Source organism: Canis lupus, chromosome 10, assembly GCF_048164855.1.
Source record: "Canis lupus baileyi chromosome 10, mCanLup2.hap1, whole genome shotgun sequence".
Classification (NCBI taxonomy): domain Eukaryota; kingdom Metazoa; phylum Chordata; class Mammalia; order Carnivora; family Canidae; genus Canis; species Canis lupus.
The window spans coordinates 9,236,608-9,258,455 of record NC_132847.1 but is presented as its reverse complement, the minus strand read 5'-3'; the positions used below and the strand labels follow the sequence as shown (position 1 = coordinate 9,258,455).

The following is a 21,848-nucleotide window of genomic DNA, read 5'->3' as shown; positions in this document are numbered from 1 at the left end:
AAATATTCAGAAATAGTCTAGTCCAAAATTTGGTATCATTTAAAAGGGGTTCACAGGTTATAAAGTGCTCTTATGTATGTAATTTATTTAATACGTGAGACAACTTTGTGATTTTAATAGTTATTCCCTTTTATAGACCCTCAAGGTGAGGGAACTAGTAAGGGGCAGACTGCTTTAGCTTTCCTACTTCTATTATTACACCACTTAATAAAGGATTGTAATAAAGGAAGCAAACAGTATAACTAACCTTGTTTTCCTGCTACATATAATAAATACTTCCAGTGAGGTGTTTATTTGTGGTCTTCAAATCCATAGATTCTTTTCTTTTTCCTTTTCTTTGGCTATTGTTATTTTGGGAAAGGGGATTTTTAATTACTATTTTTTTTTTTTAAGGTTGAGCTTTTATTTCTTAAATCCTTTACTTGGCTAAGGTCAGCTTCTTATTTCTGTTGATAGGTCCTCATTTTTTCAGTCAGAATGGCAAATTTGAAGATATTACTGATAGGAATTTATTTTGTTTTCCCCTGTTTTTTGTTTTTTTTTCCTTTCTTTTGGTTTTTCTCTGCTGGAAGCCTAATGGGAATGCTGTGGGAAAAAAAGCAGCAGTGAAATGAAGTAAATACAAGTCTTCTAGAGTTAGGGGGGAAAAAAAGAAAAGTTATAGGAGGAGTCTTTGGACTTTGCAAAGGTTGAGAGGGATTAGCCTGTGGGAGAAATATCTGACCTGTTCGTTTATGTAGACATGTTACTTGGCAGGCTACTCTCTCTTTCTTTTTTAAAAATTGTGCTAATATATGTATAACAATATTTACAATTTTTATGATTTTAACTGTATAACTCAGCATTATTAGATACATTCATAATATTGTATAATCATCACTACTATCTGTGCACCAGACTTTTTCATCATCTCTGACGTTAACTCTGTACCCATTAAATAATCATTTCCCATCCTCCATCCCCCCCAGCCCAGCCTCTGGTAACTTCTACTCTATTTCTATGAATTTTCTTTTTCCAGATCCTTTTTATATCATATAGTATTTATTTTTCTATGTCTAATATTTCACTTGGAATAATGTTTTCAAGTTCCATTCATATTATAGCTTATCAAAATTTCTTTCCTTTTTATGTTTGAATTGTACGTATATATCACTTTTGTTTATTGAGTATTTTTTTTTTTTTTTTTGCTTATCTATTATCCATTCACTTGTTGATGGACACTTGTGAATAGTGCTGCTATGAACATTGGTACGCCTGATTCTGTTCTAATTCCTGTTTTCAATTTTTTTGGTGGTATATACCTAGGAATAGAATTGCTGGGTAGCATAGTATTTCTGTGTTTGCCTTTTGGGGTATTTTCAAACTGTTTTCCAGCTCCTTTTCAAAAAAGCTTATTTGATTTTTAACATCTGGGTATGCTTATGTTTATTCCTTTCCTGGAGACCTTCCATGCTTGTATTTCAGGTGAAGAATGGAGTCCAGGCTCTAATGTGGCTTGCAAAGCCTTGCACATTTCTTCTTCATTATACCCTTCCCATACCCTCTTCTCCAGCTACCTGGAACTAATCCCCCAAAATATGTTTTTTTGTGTTCTAATTCATGCCTTTGTTCTGTTATTCCCTTTGTATCAAATGCTGTTTCCTCATCCCTGGTGTCTGAGATGCTATTCTGTTTCAGGGTCCAGCTTAAATACCTGTCTTGCCTGTCTTCTAAGTTTGAATTATTTACTCTTCTGACTGTTTTTTCCATGATACTAGTGGATTCCTGTGGCTTAGCCTTTTCCTACTTCTTGTGTCTTTAACCGTATATTCGTAATTACTTGTAGACATTTTGAATTGAAGAGTTTAAAAAAATCTTTTTTTTTTTTAATTTTTATTTATTTATGATAGTCACAGAGAGAGAGAGAGGCAGAGACACAGGCAGAGGGAGAAGCAGGCTCCATGCACCGGGAGCCCGACGTGGGATTCGATCCCGGGTCTCCAGGACCGCGCCCTGGGCCAAAGGCAGGCGCTAAACCGCTGCGCCACCCAGGGATCCCTCAGCTCAGGTCTTGATCTCAGGGTTATGAGATCGAACCCTGTGTTTTGCTCTGCACTCAGCCTGGAGTCTGTTTGAGATTCTTTCTGTCCCTCTCACTCTGTCCCTCCGCCTTCTCACATATGCACGCATGCTCTCTCTCAAATTATAAATTAAAAAATTCTTCCTCTTTATCTTTTCCCTCCATTCTTTCCTCATTTTCTTCCCTTCTCTTCCTCTACCTTCTCCTTCCTCCTTTTCCCTTTTCTTCCCCTATTCTCCCTCTTTTTTTCCTCCTCCATGAAATATCATTATTATTATTTATGAAATTGGTCTATTTTGGAGTTAGTTAACTCTTTCCATGTTAGAGTAGTTTTTCTAGATTTAGAGATTAAGGGCAAGTAAATAATGTTACATGTATTGTGCTCACTATGTATTGTGGTCACTATAAATAAATTGCCTCATGATGGAGATTTTGTTATTCTGGGCTTTCCAAGGTATTCATTTTCCAACCACAAATAAACGTTACATTGATGAAAAACACTTTTTTAGGTACATCAAAATCAGTGACTTACTCCATAGCATTATTATAGTCCCTTAAGTATGTAAGCATCAGTAAATTAAACCTTATATTTTCTCTTTTATATCAAAGAAAATTCTCAGGTCTCTTGAGAGTCCTAATTTTATATAAAATTAGGAGGAATACTTCCTTAATGAATCAGCTATATAAGGATCTGTATTTTAAAATACAGTTTTTAGGTAAGGAAAAGAAGAAGAAAGAATAAACAAAATGAAGATGTTTTTAGTAATGTGATCTCTTAATTCTGTACTGTTCTTTGTAAAACATCTTTAATGAGGAAAGCTGGTCCTTGAGACTTTAGTATTTAACTGCGTGCTTGTCAGGGTGGACATTCATGCAGTTGACTTTCCTTGGCCAGTGGATAAGAAATAAAATTCTGTTACACACAGACCTTGAAGCTCACTTTGATAAATCATGTGGATATTCTTTATTCATTCAATCATTATTAGTTCAATATCCAGTTTCCAATAAATGTATAGGTTGGGCCATAGAAAATGATTGAGAGATTATCTCCTCCAAAATTTGTAGTCAACTGAGTGTAAGTGCAAATATATCTAAGTAATATTTAAGACAAATTATGAAATCATAAAATAAAAGTTTGCAGAGGAAAGAGTGATTTAATTTGCTACTAAGAAGGTTGTTTTGTTATTTTTGTATTTGTTTATGTTTCTATAAAAGAAAATAGAAAGTAAATAGTATGATAGCAATATAGATGATTACTTATGATTACTTAAGATTCTCAGTCTTAGCTGATTTGTCACTTTGTCATTGAAGTTTTGGTAGGGGCTTTATATAGCTGTTCTGTGTAGTCATTGGTCTGGACACAAGGCTTTGTTATCCAGGCATCTGGCTCTTCTTAAGGCTTCTTATATGTAATAAAATTTACTAAAAATTTTCTTGATTATAGTTTCTGTAGTTGGAACAAGCTTATCTCTAGGCCAGTGATTCCAAAGTTGATTACATACCATAGTTAGTTAAAAAGTTTAGGATGAAATTCTAATAGATATTTTTTCTATGGTTGTGTGTATTTATTGTATATTAATGTATGATGTGCCTCATAAACCATACACACACACACACACACACACACACACACACACAAAGATTTTAAAAAGGAAGAGGCAATGTTGAAATAAACCATTTAAAAATGTTTTGCATATTGTGATGGAGTCATGCTACCATTACCTGTTATTTTGAGGCATAATGTATATATATGGTGGGGTTCACTGTTAAAGGCAGTAAGATGTGAATCCACGTTCAACTAATCTTTATATTGCTTTTTAAAGTTACTGTCATAAACTAAAAAATGGAAGAACAGATAAATGAAACCAGGAGCAGGTTCTTTGAAAAGATCTACTTTTCCAAGAAGATCAACAAAATTGATCAGCCTCTAGCCAACCTCATAAAAAAGAGAGAGAGAGAGAGAGAGAGAGAGAGAGATAAGACTCAAACAAAATCACAAATGAAAGAGGAGAAATAACAACCAATACCAAAGAAATGCAAACAAGACTAAGAGAATATTATGAAAAATTATATGCCAAAAAATTGAACAACCTAGAAGTAATGGATAAATTTCTAGAAACATATACCTACCGAAAACTGAAGCAGGAAGAAGTAGAAAATTTGAACAGACCAGTTACCAGCAATGAAATCAAATCAGTAAACAAAAGTCCAGGAACAGATGGCTTCATAGGTTAATTCTCTCTAACATTTAAAGACAAGTTAGTACCTATTCTTCTCAACAATTCCAAAAAATAGAATAGGAAGGAAAACTTCTAAATTAATTCTGTGAAGCTAGCATTACCAAAACCAGCTAAAAATACTACCAAAAAAGAGAACTACAGGCCAATATGTCCGATGGACATAGATGCAGAAATCCTCAACAAAGTATTAGCAAACTGAATCCAATAATACATTAAAGAAATCATTCACCATGATCAAGTGGGAAATATTTCCAGGATGCAAGGGTGGTCCAGTATTTGCAGATTAATCAATGTGGTATATCACATCAATAAGAGAAAGTATAAAAAACATATCATCTCAATAGATGCAGAAAAAACATTTGATTTTATTCATTCATGATAAATTCCTCAACAAAGTAGGTTTAGAAGGAAATAGAACTGAATATAACACAGGCCTTATATGACAAACCCATAGCTAACATACTCAATGGGGAAAAACTGAGAGCTTTTCCCCTAAGGTCAGAAACAGGGCAAGGATGTCCGTTCTCACCACTGTTATTCAACATAGTACTGGAAGTCCTAGCCACAGCAATCAGACGAGAAAAATTAAAGACATCCATACTGGTGAGGAAGAAGTATAACTTTCATTCTTTGCAGATGACATGATATTGTATATAGAAAACCTTGAAGACTCTACCAAAAAACTGCTAGAACTAATAAATGAATTCAGTAAAGGCATAGGATACAAAATCAATGTACAGAAATGTTGCATTTCTATACACTGAAAATAAAGCAGCAGAAAGAGAATTTAAGAAAACAATCCCATATACAACTGTACTAGAGATAATAAAATACCTAGGAATAAACTTAACCAAGGGGGTGAAACACCTGTACTCTGAAAACTATAAAACATTGATGAGAGAAATTGAAGACAACAAAAAGAAGTTGGATTTCATGCTTATGGATTGGAAGCACAATTATTGTTAAAATGTCTATACTACCCAAAGCAGTGTGTAGATTTAATGCAATTACTATCAAAATATCAGCATTTTTCACAGAACTAGAACAAACAATCCTAAAATTTATATGGAACTACGAAAGATCCTGAATAGTTAAATCATTCTTAAAATAGAAGAAATTGGAGGTATCACAATCCATACTTCAGGTTATAATACAAATCCCTAGTAATCAGTATGATATGGGCACAAAAATGAACACATAGATCAATGAAACAGAATAGAAAGCCTAGAAATAAATCCACATATGGTCAATTAATCTTTAACAAAGGAAAGAATGTATAATGGGAAAAAAGTGTGTCTTCAACAAATCGTGTTGGGAGAATGGGACAGCTACATGCAAAAGAATGAAACTGAAAAGAATGGAATATTATGCAGCCATAAAAAGAATGAAATCTTGCTATTTGCAACGGTATGGGTAGAGCTTCAGACTATGGGGCTAAGTGAAATAAGTCAGAGAAAGATGAGTACCATATGATTTTATTCATGTGTGGAATTTAAGAAACACAATAAATGAGGAAAGGGAAAAAAGAAGAGTGAAAAACCAAGAAACAGACTCTTAACTATAGAGAACAAACTGATGGTTACCAGTGGGAGGCGGGTGGGAAGATGGGGGAAGTAAGTGAAGGGATTATAGAGTACACTTATCATAATTAACACTGAGTAATGTATAGAATTGTGGAATTATATTGTACACCTGAAACTAATATAACACTGTATATTAACAATAATGGAATTACAATGAAAAACTTAATAGAAAATGTTATTGTCATACCAGATTTTATTTCTTAACTCTGATGAAGTACTTGAAGTAGGAATAGGTAAGAAACAGCTCTCCCACAAATTTACTCATTTGTGATTGTGTGATCAGAACTTCTTCAATATAGATTCTTTGACAAGTGTATGTCGTTTCTTTGTGGGTGCTATTGTTAACACTCCATGTTATGGAATGCCTTGTTTTCTATCAGGATCTCACTTATCCTAACACATTACCATATGACCTATCAGCATAAGGAGGGAGTGTTAATCCATATACTAAATATTAGTAATGCTTAATTCGAAGTAGAAGTGGTAATGACCCATTTGCTCATTTTACTTAATCCACTTCGGAAATCACTATTGTAGACATGCCCTCTGGGGGCACAGGTCTTTGAAAGTCTCATCAAAACACATTCTCTTTATGGAGTTATTTTTTCTCTTTTAACAGTGATTTTCTTTTCTTTCTAAGCCTATCCTTCCTTTACTCCTAGAAGAAGTTATAAAATAAGGTAGTGATAAAAGCAACCTTGGCAGGTATGAGAATATCATTGTTATTTATATTTGAAGTAGTCAGACATGGTAGATGTTAACTGTTTTTATTCCCTTTATGAAATGAAAATTTATTTAATGTATTTATTATACAAAAATTTAATTATAGTAAAAAGGAGATGTTTCTTCTCTCATTGGTTATATTGAATATAGTTTGAGAAATTTAAAAACTAGTTTATTTTATAGATTAACTTTCTCTAAAATGACAGTAGAGGGCACTGTGGTATTTGGTTTTTCAAAGCCTATCTTAAAATTAGAAAGTTGTTGGCATTTTTGTGTGTAATATAGTGTATCTATTCAACTAATCTGTTGAAAAGCTATGCAACTCTTTGTTCTTTGCTTTTTCTCTCCATTAGGACTAAAAAAATTTTGTTGAGTACTGGGAAGTGTGACGTATACTCTTTTTCTGGGTTCTACATTTGCCTTTGTTTAGTGGATGAAAGAAATCCTTTAAAAATAGTCATTCTTGTAAATCTCTTCACTAATTTTTAAAGTTTGCCTATGTGAGATTTTCTTGATTAAAGTCAGTACGATGAGAAAAATAGCTTTCAGTGAACATGATATAAGAATTTAATTAAACTTTTGAAAGATGATTTTTTTAAGTCCTAGCATCTCTAACCGTATGTCAGATATAATTTTATTTGCCTCCAGCCTGTCAGAGATAGCGTGCCCAGAGTGACAGATTACCCGTGTATTACAGCATTCACTGAGGAAGCCAGTCAGTCTGAGTCTGACAGGAAGCCTACATATTTATTCCTACCTCCTTAACGAGAAAAGAAGAAAAAGATTATTCCATAAAATTTCCTCAGGGAAATTATTTGAAAATCCTATTTATATTTTAAGAATGTAATTAACCTTAATTGGGTTGTATAGATTTTAAAGAAGATAAATCTCAGTGATGGAAAACAGTATTTATAACACATTTGCAGTGCACTGTACATTTTTCTCTCTTCTCCATTTACAAAGCATTGCAAATCTAGAAGACAGAATGATCTCAACTCCTTCTTTGGTCATTCTGTTATAAATTAGCTGGAAACTACTAGTATTAATGATTATATTTTTATAACCTTTGTCTGCAGTTCAGGAGCTATTCCAGGATCTACTTGATGTGTTACCAGTTTTATGAAGGTGGACACTGAGAATCTGTGATGTGCTCAAGATCACATAGCAAGATAGTGAATGACTTTGTCAGTGATATACCTTAATAGTTATTCCCTAAACCTATACCCAATTGACCAGTTGATATTTCTTCAGATATTAATATTCTTCAGAGCTATATAAATTCTGGAAGTAGCTTGATTTTTATTTAATTAATTTATTTTTTAAGACTTAATTTTTAAAAGTAATCTCTCCCCCCCAACATGGAACTCGAATTCATAACCTGAGATCAAGAGTTGCATGGTCTACTGACTGAGTCAACCAGGCATCCTTTGATTGATTTTTTTTTTTTTTTAAGATTTTATTTGAGAGACAGAGCACAAGTGGTAGGGAGCAGCAGATTCCCCACCGAATAGGAAGTGCGATGCTGGGCCTCGATCCCAGGACCCTGGGATCATGACCTGAGCTGAAGGCATTTAACCAACTGAGCCACCCATGCACCCCAGGCAACGCTTGATTTTTATTTCAAAATGAATGTTTACTATTATAAATAAATAATCAGTTTTGATGTGTAGTTGTTTGGTATTTATTTTCCTATCACCTGTAATAGTTCATAGGAAGCAAGGATCTTTTAAAAAATTCCTTCTGGCACAGACAGAATAAATAAGTTCCATGGGGGCAGGAAATTTTGTCTGTTTTATTGTCCCAAGTGTCTAATGTCTGGCACACAAGTGTGCAGTAAATATTTGAAAAAAATTGGTTGAAGTTGGGACACCTGGGTGGCTCAGTGGTTGAGTGTCTGCCTTTGGCTCAGGGTGTGATCCTGGGGTCCTGGGTTCAAGTTCTGCACTGGGTTCCCCTCAGGGGGCCTGTTTCTCCCTCTGCCTATGTCTCTGTCTCTCTCTCTGTCTCTCATGAATGAATGAATGAATGAATGAATGAATAAATAAATAAAATCTTAAAAAATTTGTTGAAGTTATAAGTTATTTAATCCATTATCAATTTAAAATATTTAAACCTCCTAGAGTTAAGTTTGGATATAGCAAGACTTTTTTGTTCTTTGGAAAAGGTTTTATTTATTTATTCTTTAAAAAGATTTTATGTATTTATTTATGAAAGACAGAGAGAGAGCGAGGTAGAGACATAGGCAGAGGAAGAAGCAGGCTCCCTGTGGGGAGCCTGATGTGGGACTCCATCTGAGGACCCTGGGATCACAACCTGAGCCAAAGGCAGATGCTCAACCACTGAGCCACCCAGGTGCCCCTGGAAAAGGTTTTAGAATGAGGAGAGGGGCACCTAGGTGGTTCAGTCAGTTAAGCATCTGCCTTCAGCTCAGGTCATGATTCCATGGTCCTGGGATGGAGCCCCATGTTGGGCTCCTTGCTCACCAGGGAGTCTACTTCTCCCTGTCCCTCTGCCTCTGCCTCTACCCCTGCTTGTGCTCTCTCTCTCTCTCTCTCTCTCAAATAAATAAATAAAATCTTAAAAAAAAAAAAAAACATAGAATGAGGAGAACAAGTACTCTGCTACTTATCCAGCAGTGGTAAGAGATGGTTTGACAGTTTGAACAGCTAGGCACCAGAGTAGCATATGCAGACCATTGTCAAAGAGGAAATTATGAGAAAAAGTGCTGTTAAAGTAGTAAATAAGCACAAATTTATATTGTAAAGTAACTTGCTAAACATAAAGTTGATCAGTTGGAATGCAAAGTGTTTTAAAGTACTATAGTTTTATTAGTTTGAGCTAATTGGAAGTAGAATTAGGTTTAATAAAGGGAACATGCTTTAAAATAAATAGGTAATGATGTTTTATGAGCCTGTCAAAGTAGAAGCCAAAATAATTAGTTTTAGCTTAAATCATAGTTATGGTTTTTACTCATAAAATGCTGTGTTTTTTAAAAATAAATATTTCCTTCAGTAAATATTTTTGCCCCTTATGTATTGTTGTTTGGCCAGAATGATCACAAATTACAGCAAAGGGAGATCTGAGATTCTGAATTTCATTTATAATACAAACTAATTGCTCAAGTATTAGGGAAGAAATGAAGGGGAGATCAATATTTGGTATTTTAGACAATGAAGAGGTAGGATAAGAAATTGTGTAGGAGAAGAAAGGCATCCCAAGGTGGAGCAAGGGGAAGAGCAAAGCTACTCCTTCATGTATTGAACAGTATTTATTGATAGCACAGTATTTACTGTGCTAGGTGCTGGGGTGAAAAGTGAAAAGGCAAAGTCTTTGCCCTCCTGCAGCTTAACACTGTAGGGAAGGAAGCCCACCTTCAGAAAACATGAGGCTAAGTAGTAACAAAATGCCTCTCTCTTACTAATTAGGTTAAACATTCTGTTTCCACTGCATTTTTACATTTTTTTTTAAAACAACAGCTGTATTGAGATATGATTCACATACCATGGCATTCATTCTTTTAAGGTATACAACTCAGAGGTTTTTATTAATGTTAGCAGAGTTGTGCAAACATCACCACTATCACATGGTTTTAGCAGGATTTTCTTTGAAGACCTCTTTTCCAGATCTTTCTCTTGAGCTGCCTTCTTCTTTTGGTATCACATCCTGCTTGTTAGGCTCCACTAATTACTAGCTGATTGTCCTGTCATTTTCGTACAGTGCCTTCAGCTGTAAATTTCTCAGCCTGATCCCATTACATTCAGGCAGGGATAGCTTTTGAGGCCCCCTCTTTGAGGTTTGCTCTGACTGCAGGTGTGCACTTCTTAGCTGTCTCTTCCCTAGGTTCTTGCTGGTTTATCATACAGCTTACTGGTCTTCATTAAGGGGAGTTATTATCTTTGAAAGCACATGGAAGCTTGAATTTGCTCACACTCTGTTTCAAATGAATTTCAGTTCCTTGGGGGAAGAGCTTTAGAGCCCTGTTTTCTTATAGTCTGCCTGTCTTGGGCAGACTGTCTTAGCCACTATTCTGGGCACAGGGTTGAGCAATAGCCTCGCTGCTTCTGGAATAGAACTTTTGTCCTGAGGGCAAACTAGGTTGGTTGAAGACGCTTGGGGCTCCAGCATTGCCAGCCTCCTGCACTATGGTGAAGCTTCTCTTCTATAGGTGGAGGCTGTATGGAGGAAGGCAGCCTCTGCTCTTGGCCACACTCACCAGGAATGTAACCTCTTCTCTTAGGGTTGGAGGGGATGAGAAATGGCCTACCTTTTTTGTGACATATGGGGTAATCCCCGATGAGGAGCTGAGAGGGAGCTCTGTTCTTGCGGCCACACCTACCTGGAGTGGAGTTTGTGAACTTGAGCTGGGGCAATGTCAGAAATTGGTTATGGTTCAGATGCCAGACTGTCCCAGTACCAAGTTTTAGTAGATTTTCTTGAATAATGTTTCTTCCTTTGGATGTGCTACTAGGACATTCTCCAGAGACTTTGAATGATCATTTTTGTTGTTTTGTTTTAAACTTTTAATTTTCATTCTAGTTAGTTATCATACAGTATTATATTAGTTTTAGGTATATGATTTAGTGATTCCAGAATTCCATCCATCACCTGGTGCTCGTCATGCTCATCGTAAGTGTCCTCCTTAATCCCCATCACCTATTTCCCCCAGTTCCTTATCACCTCCTCTCTGGTATCCATCAGTTTGTCCTCTATAATTAAGTCTGTTTCTTGGTTTACCCACCCACCCTCTTATTTTCCCGCTTTGTTTTGTTTCTTAAATTCCACATAATAGTGAAATCATATGGTCATTTGTCTTTCTCTGACTTATTGTGATGCGCATTATATGCTCTCACTCCATCCATGTTGTTACAAATGGTGAGATTTCATTCTTTTTACTGCTGAATAATACTCCATTGTGTGTGTGTGTGTGTGTGTGTGTGTGTGTGTATATATATACCACCTCTTCTTTATCCATTCATCAATCCATCGACACTTGGGCTGCTCTCATAATTTGGCTATTGTAAATGATGCTGCTATAAACATAGGTGGTCCATGTATCCCTATGAGGTGAGTGTTTTTATCAGCTTTGCTTATTTCATTGGGCTTTGGGTCTGTGAAGCACTTTCCCTGTCATCATAGAAGTGGAACTTTACATACTACTTAATTCCAAATCTTCCTAAAATTCGAAGATGTGTTCCCAATCCAGGTAACTGAATTTTTGTTTTCTTTTATGTACAGAAGTTTTGGTCATATATGAAATCCAGAGCTACCAAAATCCAGAGCAGTTCCTTGCACTATCTCCAGTGTCATACTGAGGACTTTTATAACCACTATATGTGTGATGAACTAAAGATGTTATTTTCAGAGTTTATTTTACCTAGTGTTTTTTTGCCCACAGAAATCTGCAGTGTCTACCCAGCTTATTTACGTGACTGGATTTTGCAGTCTTTTGACTTCACTGATATGTGGATGTTTCCTTTATAGGATAGTTGACGTTTTTTCACTTTCTTCATAGTTTGTCATATAACTTACAGACATCTAAGATGACATCTATTTTTTAATAAATATATATTTTTAAGTTTATTTAAGTAATCTCTACACCCAGCATGGGGCTCCAACTCATGACTCTGAGATCAAGAGCTGCATGCTCTACTGACTGAGTCAGCTAGGCACCCTGGTGATACTCATTTTAATTCTGAATTTTTAAATTGGCTCCATCTGTTATTAAATTATATTTTGTAAAAGAATTCTACTGACATCTGATTGTGCACTTCAGTCATATAGAATTTCATATAAAAATCAGAATCTTAAAATTTTAGAATTTGAATGTACTTTATCTTCTTCATCTTTATACCCAATGAGTAATCTTTTTTTTTTTTAACACTTTATTTATTCATGAGAGACACAGAGAGTGGCAGAGGGGGGAGCAGGCTCCCCACAGGGAGCCTGATGTGGGACTTGATCCCAGGACCTTGGGATCCACAGGCAGACGCTTAACCACTGAGCCACCCAGGTGCCGTGTAACCTTTTTTTTCTAATTGCAGCCCTCTTTTATCACTTTACATAGTATAGTATGTCACTATACATAGTTCCATCAACCACTCTCTTTTCCTCTCTATATTTACTTGTGTTTACTCTTCTTGTGACCACTGAAAGATATTCTTCATCCCTATTAATCTGCTCAGATTCCTGAGAGTTAATCCATGGTAGGGCAGAGTAATCATGGTGAATCATTTCAGACATCACTGGAAAGGGAGTATATTGGTTTTCCTTGGGTTAACCATCTATTCTAGGTTCAGTGATGGAGAGGGGAGATGGGATCATGTTGTACAATATATTTCTATTTCTAAGATATCACCTAGACAATTTCTTCAATAGGAGCATAGGTTTGACAGTTTCTTACAGAATGAGGTGGTAGATACAATTGAACCAATTTGCTCACATTCTATGGCTTATTAATGTAATCATTTCTTACCTCAAGCTATAACTCTACATAGGTTAAATTGAGGAAGGTGTTGATAGCAGTCAGTTTTGTAGTAGTAACAGTATGCTGTTGGGAATTCCCTTAAATATAACATTCATTTGTATACTGTTGTAATGTCATGTAACATCTGCCTGTGATAGTGATCTGTCATGAAAATTTACTCCCATGATATCTGGCTGCTTGATGAATTTCATACTATAAACACTCATATCAAATATGGGATTTAATGGTAGAAGATTCATGTGTATTTTTTTTAAGATTTTATTTATTTATTCATGACAGACACACACACAGAGAGAGAGAGAGAGAGAGAGGCAGAGATACAGGCAGAAGAAGCATGCTCCATGCTCCCTGCACGGACGTGGGACTTGATCCTGGATCTCCAGGATCAGGCCCTGGGCTGAAGGCGGCGCTAAACCGCTGAGCCACCTAGGCTGCCCTCATGTGTATGGACACACAGAAACTGGTCATTGGTTGCTTCTAAGGCAGAGAATCCTCTGCTTTGGAGGACCGAGATGGACGTATATACTTTATTCTATTTGAATTTTGTAATGAGTTGTATGTGTTACTGAAACAGTAGTAAAACACTAAGAAGTAAGTAAAACAAAAACAAAATAAACAATAACAAAAGAGAAAATAAATGAATTAGACATTCTGTGGATATAATTCTAGCTAAATATAATCTGGTGGCCTATTTCGGTTTCTTCTTACATTGATAAGCTCCTTGTGTTCACTGATGGCAAATTTGATTAGAATTCTTTTCTAGGTGGTAATCATATTCTTATATTTTATCATTATATTGTTCCTTCCAATATCAGATGATTAAGAAGAGTTGCCAGGTTTCTCTTTGACATAAGATCTATTCTTGATTTGTAATGCCAGTTAGAAGTGTAGCTTCACGAATAAAAAGACCATGGTGGTGGCTTATGAGTATTCTTCACTAGTGATAACTAAGATTTTTTGAGGTACTTTAATCTATATAGATGGTACAGAATTTAGCTGAATCTTTTTCCAAACTCTCATTTCTAAAGTCTAATTGATTAAATTCATTCTTGGTGTTTCATTTTAAAAGACTTTAGCAAATCTCTTTACATAAAGAAGAGGCATTATGTTCAAGTTTTAGGTTATTGTTATATCATTGTACTTTGAACATTTACAGGATTTCTTTTTCTTTCTGCCCTTTAGCCGGCCTCAGAAAGTATGTTTGTGTCCATTTCTACCATTGCATCCTCTGCACATCTCTACTCATTTGTACATAATTCAGCATCCGGCGGAGGTGAGTAAATTTTGTAAAATACATAACTTCAAATAGAATATCAGTATATAAGAGGAAACACCTTGATGAGCATACGCATACCTTCTAGCTCTTTAACATTTCTGAAAATAAATTGATGATAAATGCTTTGTCTTTGGGAAGAAATTTCTTTTATATGTTATAGTATAGTGTCTTAACGCTTTAGAGACAGATAAAAATTGTTATTTCATAAAAATGTAATTCATACAAACAATAATTGAATAGTGGAGAAATTTAGAATGCCAACAATTTTGTGTGAAGATGAGATTTTTGTGAGTGAAGAACTAAGAAAATCATTGCTTTTAAATTTTGATCATAGCTTATATTTCTTGATATTTCTTGTTAAAGTAGAAGTAACTGTCAATATTTTTAGCATTACAAAATGAATGTATAGTTTTATTTAAGTGAATAGAGCAAATATGTATAAATTATATATTTTGCTTATAAAGACTTTTAAATTAGTACTTTCCTGTATAGGTGAGAATTATGCATGTGCTGGTGTGTATGTGTGTTTGTAATTCGTAATTAACTGCAATAATGAAGGGAGGGAGGGAAAGATTTCATTGATAACCATAAATGATAGTCACTGTAAAACTAGTTGATGCATGATACGAAGTGGGTTTTGATTAACTGAAGTTAAAATTCTTTTAGCGTTTGGGAACTCAGGACATAATCTACTGAATCAGACTTCTGAAGAAGGAATAATTTTTCTTTTAAATTTCTGAAGAAATCTTTAACAAAGACTTAAAAGATATCAGTCTGTCTTTTCCCTTTCCAATAATGAAAACACTTATTTTTGTATTGTAAATTGTTAAATATTCCATTTGTTGGGTAGCCTTTTAATTTTTTAATTTTTAAGTTTTTTAGTGTTAACAACATGCTTTTGTTAGGATTTGAATAATTTGGTCACTAGCTTTTTTTTTTTTTCTGCATTTAAATTTGCAACACTCTGCAGCTCAGATTTTTTAAAAATGATAGTTTACTGGCCATAACAGTTTTGGATAAAACTTGACTTTTGATGGTGAATGCTTTTTTCCTTTTGCAGTCTGTATAGTATGGTGTCTGTTCATTATCTCACTATTTTGTATATTTCATTATTTCCAGACATAATATTGCATTTAAAATGTAGGTGGTTTCATTGATTTATGGTAATTTTGTTTTCAAAGGCCTCTACATTGGTAAGAAGGAAGTAAAACTGTCACTATTTGAAATGACAGGGTACTACAGAAAACCCTAAAGACACCACCAAAAACTTTAAGAACTAATAATTGAATTCAGTAGAGTTGCATGATACAAAATTAATATACAGAAATCTGTTGTGTTTCATTCTAACAATGAAGTAGCCAAAAGATAAATAAAAATAAATCACAGTTATAGTTATGCCAAAAAGAATGAAATACTTAGCAACAAATTTAACAAAGGAGGTGATGGGGCGCCTGAGTGGCTCAGTCAATTAAGCATCTGCCTTTGGCTCTGGTTGTGATCTCAGGGTGCTGGGATTGAGCCCCGCATGGGACTCCCTGCTCAGCAGGGAACCTGCCTCTTCCTCTCCTCTCTGCTCATGCTCTCTCTCACTACCTCTGTCGTGTGCTCTCTCCAATAAAATAAATAAATCTTTTAAAACAAAAACAAAACAAAAACAAAAACAAAGGAAGTGGAAGACCTATAGTGTGAAAACTATAAGACATTGATGAAAGAAATTGAAGATGACATAAACAAGTGGGAAGATATACCATGCTCATGGATTGGAATAATTAATCTTATTATAATATTTATATTGCTCAAAGAATTCTACCAATTCAGTACAATACCTTTTAAAATACCAATATCATTTTTTCACAGGACCAGAGCAAATAATCCTAAACATTTGTATATCACCACAAAAATAGCTAAAACATTCTTGAGAAAGAAGAGAAAAACTGGAAGTATCACAATCCCACATTTCACAATATACTACAAAGCTGTAGTACTCAAAACAGTGTTATGGTACTGGCTCAGAAATAGACACATAGATCAATAGAACAGGATAGAGAGCCCAGAAGGAAACACGCTTTATGGTTAACTAATTTACAAACAAAGGAGGCAAGAATATACAATGGGGAAAAGATGGTCTTTTCTATAAATGGTATTGGGAAAACTGGACAGCTGCCTGAAAAACAGTGACCACTTTCTTTTTTTTTTTTTTTTTGACCACTTTCTTATACACAGAAATAAACCCAAAATGGATTGAAGTCCTAAATGTGAGACCTTAAACCATGAAGCTTCTAAAAGAAACATAGGCAGTTAAGTCTTGGACATTGGCCTTAGGAAACATTTTTATAAATATGTCTCCTCAAGCAAGGGAAACAAAAGCAAAAAAATAGTGTAATAAATAGTGTTAGTGGGATGCCTGGGTGGCTCAGTGGTTCAGCGTCTGCCTTCAGCCCAGGGCATGATCCCGGAGTCCTGGGATTGAGTCCCACATCAGGCTCCCTGCATGGAGCCTGCTTCTCTCTCTGCCTGTGTCTCTGCCTCTCTCTCTTTCTCTCTCTCTGTGTCTCTCATGAATAAATAAATAAAATCTGTAAAAAAAAAAAATAAAAGTTTTAAAAAAATAAATAGTGTTAGTACTACACTAAAATTAAAGGTGTCTGTACAGTGAAGGAAACCATCAGCAAAAGGAAAATGCAATCTGCTGAATAGAAGAAGGTATTTGCAAATGATAAATCTGATAAGGGGTTAATATGCAAAGTATACAAAGAACTTATACATGTCAACATCAAAAAACAATAATCTAGTTGAGAATAATCATTGTACCTGAAAGAAGACATACAGATGGCCAACAGACACAAAAAGACACTCAACAACACTTATTAGTAAAATGCAAATCAAAGCCACAATGAGATATCACCTCACTCCTGTTAGAAAGACTAGTATCAAGAAGACAAGAAATAACAAGTATTGGCGAAGATGTGGAAAAAAAGAAACCATTGTGTACTTTTGGTGGTAATGTGAATTGGTATAACCACTATGAAAAATATGGAGGTTCCTCAAAAAATTAAAAATAGAAATACCATATGACCAATAATTCCATCAGTGGGTGTTTACCAACAGAAAAATGAAAACACTAATTATGTATGTAGAAAAGCGCTTAAGGATAAAATAAAACTGTTATCTCAAAAGTAACAAAATTATCTATAAGGAAGAAATGTTTTGTGAAACTATGTTGCCTTTGCTTATGAACAGTGTCTTTGTAGCCATAGTGATGTAAGTGCTGCTTATTGATTTAACTAAAAATATTAGAAGATGTGATGGTAAGGAGTAATAGAAGAAAGATGAATCCTCATTTATTATAAGAGGCTGTGGTTATACAGTAAGTACATTAGTTAAGAGTAAAGGCTCAGGAGCCAGATTGCTTGAATGTAAAGCCTTAATAGCTCTGTAAACTGTAACTCTGGGCAAGTTAATTAAACTCTTTGTGCTTTAGTTTCATCATTAGTAAAATGGACATGATAAAAGATACACTTCTTTACTGGTGTATTGTGGGTGGTAAATGAATCAGTTTATCTTTCTATCCATTTATCTATAATGCACTTAGAATTATGCACATTAGAGTCAGCTGTGATGATGATAAATGGTAGTTTGTAAAGAATATTTAAAATTGATAAATCAAGAAATAGTAAGACACTCATATTTTATAGAAATATGGCGATAACTACTAGAAGAAATAGCCAAAAGAGTTGAAGTGATTGCCTCTGGGAAGTGGTGGTGGGAAGTGTATCTGGGAATATTATAAATCTTTTGGCACTGCACTATTTAATTTGACATACATACATATGTTGTTAGAAGTTTGGAGAGTAGGGCTCATGGGTGGTTCACTTGGTTAAGCATCTGCCTTCGGCTAAGGTCATGATCCCAGGGTCCTAGAATCAAGTCCCACAACTGCTTCTCCCTCTCCGTGCTGTGCTGTGTTCTCTCTCCTTTATCTGTCAAATAAATAAATAAAATCTTTAAAAAAAAGTTTGGAGAGTAGTTTAAATAGTATGTGTCATAGTCTCATAGCGAGAGTAAGGAGGAAAGAAAACAGTAGGACATACTAGAGAATGTCCTAAGCCTCTCTCCTCACCTCTCCTCATCCCATTTGTCATAGTTGCTGCTCTAAATTGGTTTCAGGCTCGTCACAGCTCCAGCTGCTACATGTTCTTTTTAGTTGTAAATCCCTGCAAATTCTGACCCTCCTGTTTTGTTATCCAACTTAAGGGTAGATGAATTTACTATCAGTATCTCTAGATTTACCCTTTTTTATTATTTTAATCAACATGTCAGAGACCTAGGACAAAAGTGGTTAGCACAAAGATGTTCCTGAAGGGTGAGTGTGTGTGTAGTGTGTGTGTGTGTGTGTGTTGAATACTGTTACTAACATACTTTTTGTTTCTGTTACAAAGATAAGTAATGTAATTATAAACTTATTTTTAGTTACTTTAGTAAATTCACATATAACATTACTCTTGTGCATTAATATTATGCATTATATTATATTGTGCATTATATTAATGTGCTATAGTAGTCAAATTGTTTACTGTGAGAATGTATGTAAAGCAGTGTTATATAAATTGATAAAGGTAATGGGTCTATCTGTAGGTGAACTGGCTAGAGAGGGGGTCTGTCACTTACTTGATCAGGCTTAACATACCCAATTGGGCCAGTGGAGAAGAGCCAGACAGTGACTGATCATTATAGACCAAAATAACCAAGAGGGAGGCTCAGGCAAAATAGCAAATCAGCTGGGTATACCAGGATAAAGGATACAATTCTTGTGACAAGAAAGGTGGTTTTCAGTGTTGTAAGCTAGGATGTTGGGGGAAAAAAACACTGATAGTTTAATGGAGTTTACAGGAATGGTTACTAGATTTCTCTGTTCTAAAGTTGTTATATTTTCCCCCTTTCCATACTCTTTATTGTTGGAAGTGGGCCATAAATCTAGCCAACATTCAGGTGAGTAGGAGAGATTAAGCTCCAACTTTTGGAGTAGGGAGTACTTATGTTTATTACTTGGAATTCTTCTATAAGGAAGATTTGTCTCTTCTCTCCTATTTATTTGTTTTATATTTTTGGATCATGATCCATACACTTTGCTACTTCCTTTGTTACTCAAATTATTCCATTTTGGTCATTAGGAAGTTCTGTGTCACTTTGATATGTCCCATGATTTTGTTTTTTTCAGCACTTATTTCTTTTCTGGACACAAAGATTTAGGCAGTTATCTTCAAGTTGACATAGTACAAAATGTAATTACTACTGAAATAAAATTTCCCAGAATGAATTATTCATTTTAGTTAAATAAAAATGTCATTTTTCATACTTTTAACAAAGATTTTAAGAGAGAGAATGAGAGAGAGAGAGAGAGAGAAAGCATGAGCAGAGGGAGGAGTAGAGGGAGAAGCAGAGGGAGGGGGGAGAAGAGAGGAGCCCCACTTGGGGCTTAATCCTGGGACTCCCGAGACTCCAGGATCATGACCTGAGCCAAAGGAAGATGTTTAACCGACTGAGTCACCCAGATGCCCCTCATTTTTCATAATCTTAACCATTATTTAGGTTAATTTATCTTCTTATTCCATCAGTAAACCTCTAAACACAAGTAGAATAAAAATAAGCAGTAGTATTTAATACTGATGAATCAGAGAAACTATAGCTCTTATTATTAAACTGTGGTCTGTAATAAAAGTCATGTGAAAGTTTTATATCATGTAGTGTATCAGATATCATGAATGTTTTAAAAGTGTGTTTGTCTAAGTGAAAATCTATGTTTTAATTATTTTTTTTAAAGGAAAGCAAAGTGTTGCGGACAGTTCCCCTATTAGCAGCATGCCTCCCCCAAGACAAGTGTAAAGTCAAGATTGGTCGTCGCTTCAGTGAAGAAAGGTAAATTATCTGGTAGGGCAATTTAGAATAAGTCTTACTTAAACAGATCTTTAAAAAATGGTTCCCTTCACCTTATCCATCAGACCAAGAGCATGGTACATTGGAGGAGGTGAAAAAAAAGTGAAGTTTTGCTTTCTCCTTCAGAATAATACAAGACAAATCAAAATATGTACAAAAACACCCTCAGAAAACATAGACCAAAATGTAATAAACAGAGGGATTATCTGAATTCCATAATAATATCTGTTGAGCCTAAAGGGTGTATATTTACTGTTTATTTTTGTTAAAACTGTCTTTAAGATGGTAGAGTACTTAGATTTAGTTGTGTTTTTCTTTTTTTCTAGATTAACAATTATATGTGATACACATTTATATAAATGTACACATATTTATCCAATTCTAGCTCATTAAGGCTTTCCTGAGGCATAGTGACTAGGACTATATTGAGTATTCTTGTTATAGGCACACCACATTTTCTTTTAAATGATAGAATGCCTTCTCCTGTCATATTTAAAATATTCTTTTTAATGAGGCCAAGTATTTTTATAGGCAGCAGTCTATTAGTTGATAATTTCAGTGACAGTTCTATAATATTCTTGGATCTTATTTCATACTCTATTATGTAACCCAATATCATAAATATATACTGTGTGCATATTTGCATTTTTCTACAAGTCTTTTCTTATCTTTGAAGCATATTTTTTTTGCTTTCATGCCCATTCACAAAGCCTTCACTAATTATTTTGATCCTATCTGCAGTTAAGTATATTTTTATATGCAAAATTTAATTTCTTTTGAAAATATGGAGATTTCTTTTTCAGTCCAATTATGAACATGCTAAGTAAGGCTAGTACTAGCTCCAAGCCCAGGAATTGGCCAAAATTTTCTCTTCCTTTATTATTTTAGGTTCTTTTATTATTTTGTTTCAAATTATGAAAATAACATCATGTTAGAACTTTATAAAATCATTTTTTCCTTTCTCTGAAACTATTTTTTAGGGGCAATTTTCTCATATAAAATTTTCTTTTACTTTGGCCTCAGAGATGAGACTTGCTCTGAGGTTGGTGCTGCTATTGTGAATTTTCCTATTTTGTTGGGAATGCATATGAAATCCAGATCCCTTCACATGGGGAGCATTCACATCATTTACATTGTGACATTTCTTTCATATAGAGGCTCTTTATAATGAATGGTAGTCTCTTTATAATTCATAGGTGTATATAGATATATCTGAATTTGATCAGCTGCCAGCTTGGATCCAGGTTATTTTATTGCAAAAGTGGTGAGTATCTATACTGGTAGAAATAGAAACTATCTGGGTCATCCCTGACATTTGGTTATCTAACCCTTCCACAAATATATTTGTGGATGAGAAACTTGATGCTTTTTCATTTAGCTCATCCCATTTTGAATCTATTATATTAAGTAATTTGGTTTTTTTCCTCTGGAGCCTAATATAGTCCTTAGTAAATTATTATTCACTGATGGATTTTTGAACTAAAGCCAATTAAGATTGTTATTTAGATGGTAATCTGGCAATCGAATGATATTAACTTAAGCTTTTGTT

At 34.6% G+C, this 21,848-nt stretch overlaps 1 protein-coding gene across 5 annotated transcripts in view; it reads left to right on the top strand.

Moving 5' to 3' along the window:
* Window positions 1–21,848, top strand: part of DTWD2 (DTW domain containing 2) — a 114,451-nt gene that overhangs the window by 9,340 nt on the left and 83,263 nt on the right. For 4 of the 5 annotated variants that reach the window (XR_012037740.1, XM_072840625.1, XM_072840623.1 and 1 more), the window contains exons 2-3: window positions 14,272–14,362; window positions 20,187–20,281. Coding sequence is in view for 4 of the 5 variants with exons in the window: in XM_072840625.1 (XP_072696726.1) it covers window positions 14,272–14,362; window positions 20,187–20,281 (186 nt within the window). In the remaining variant the exon portion in view is untranslated. Of the gene's footprint in view, window positions 1–11,767; window positions 11,809–14,271; window positions 14,363–20,186; window positions 20,282–21,848 lie in introns of those variants that run through there. The other variant, XM_072840627.1, reaches the window with a different exon arrangement.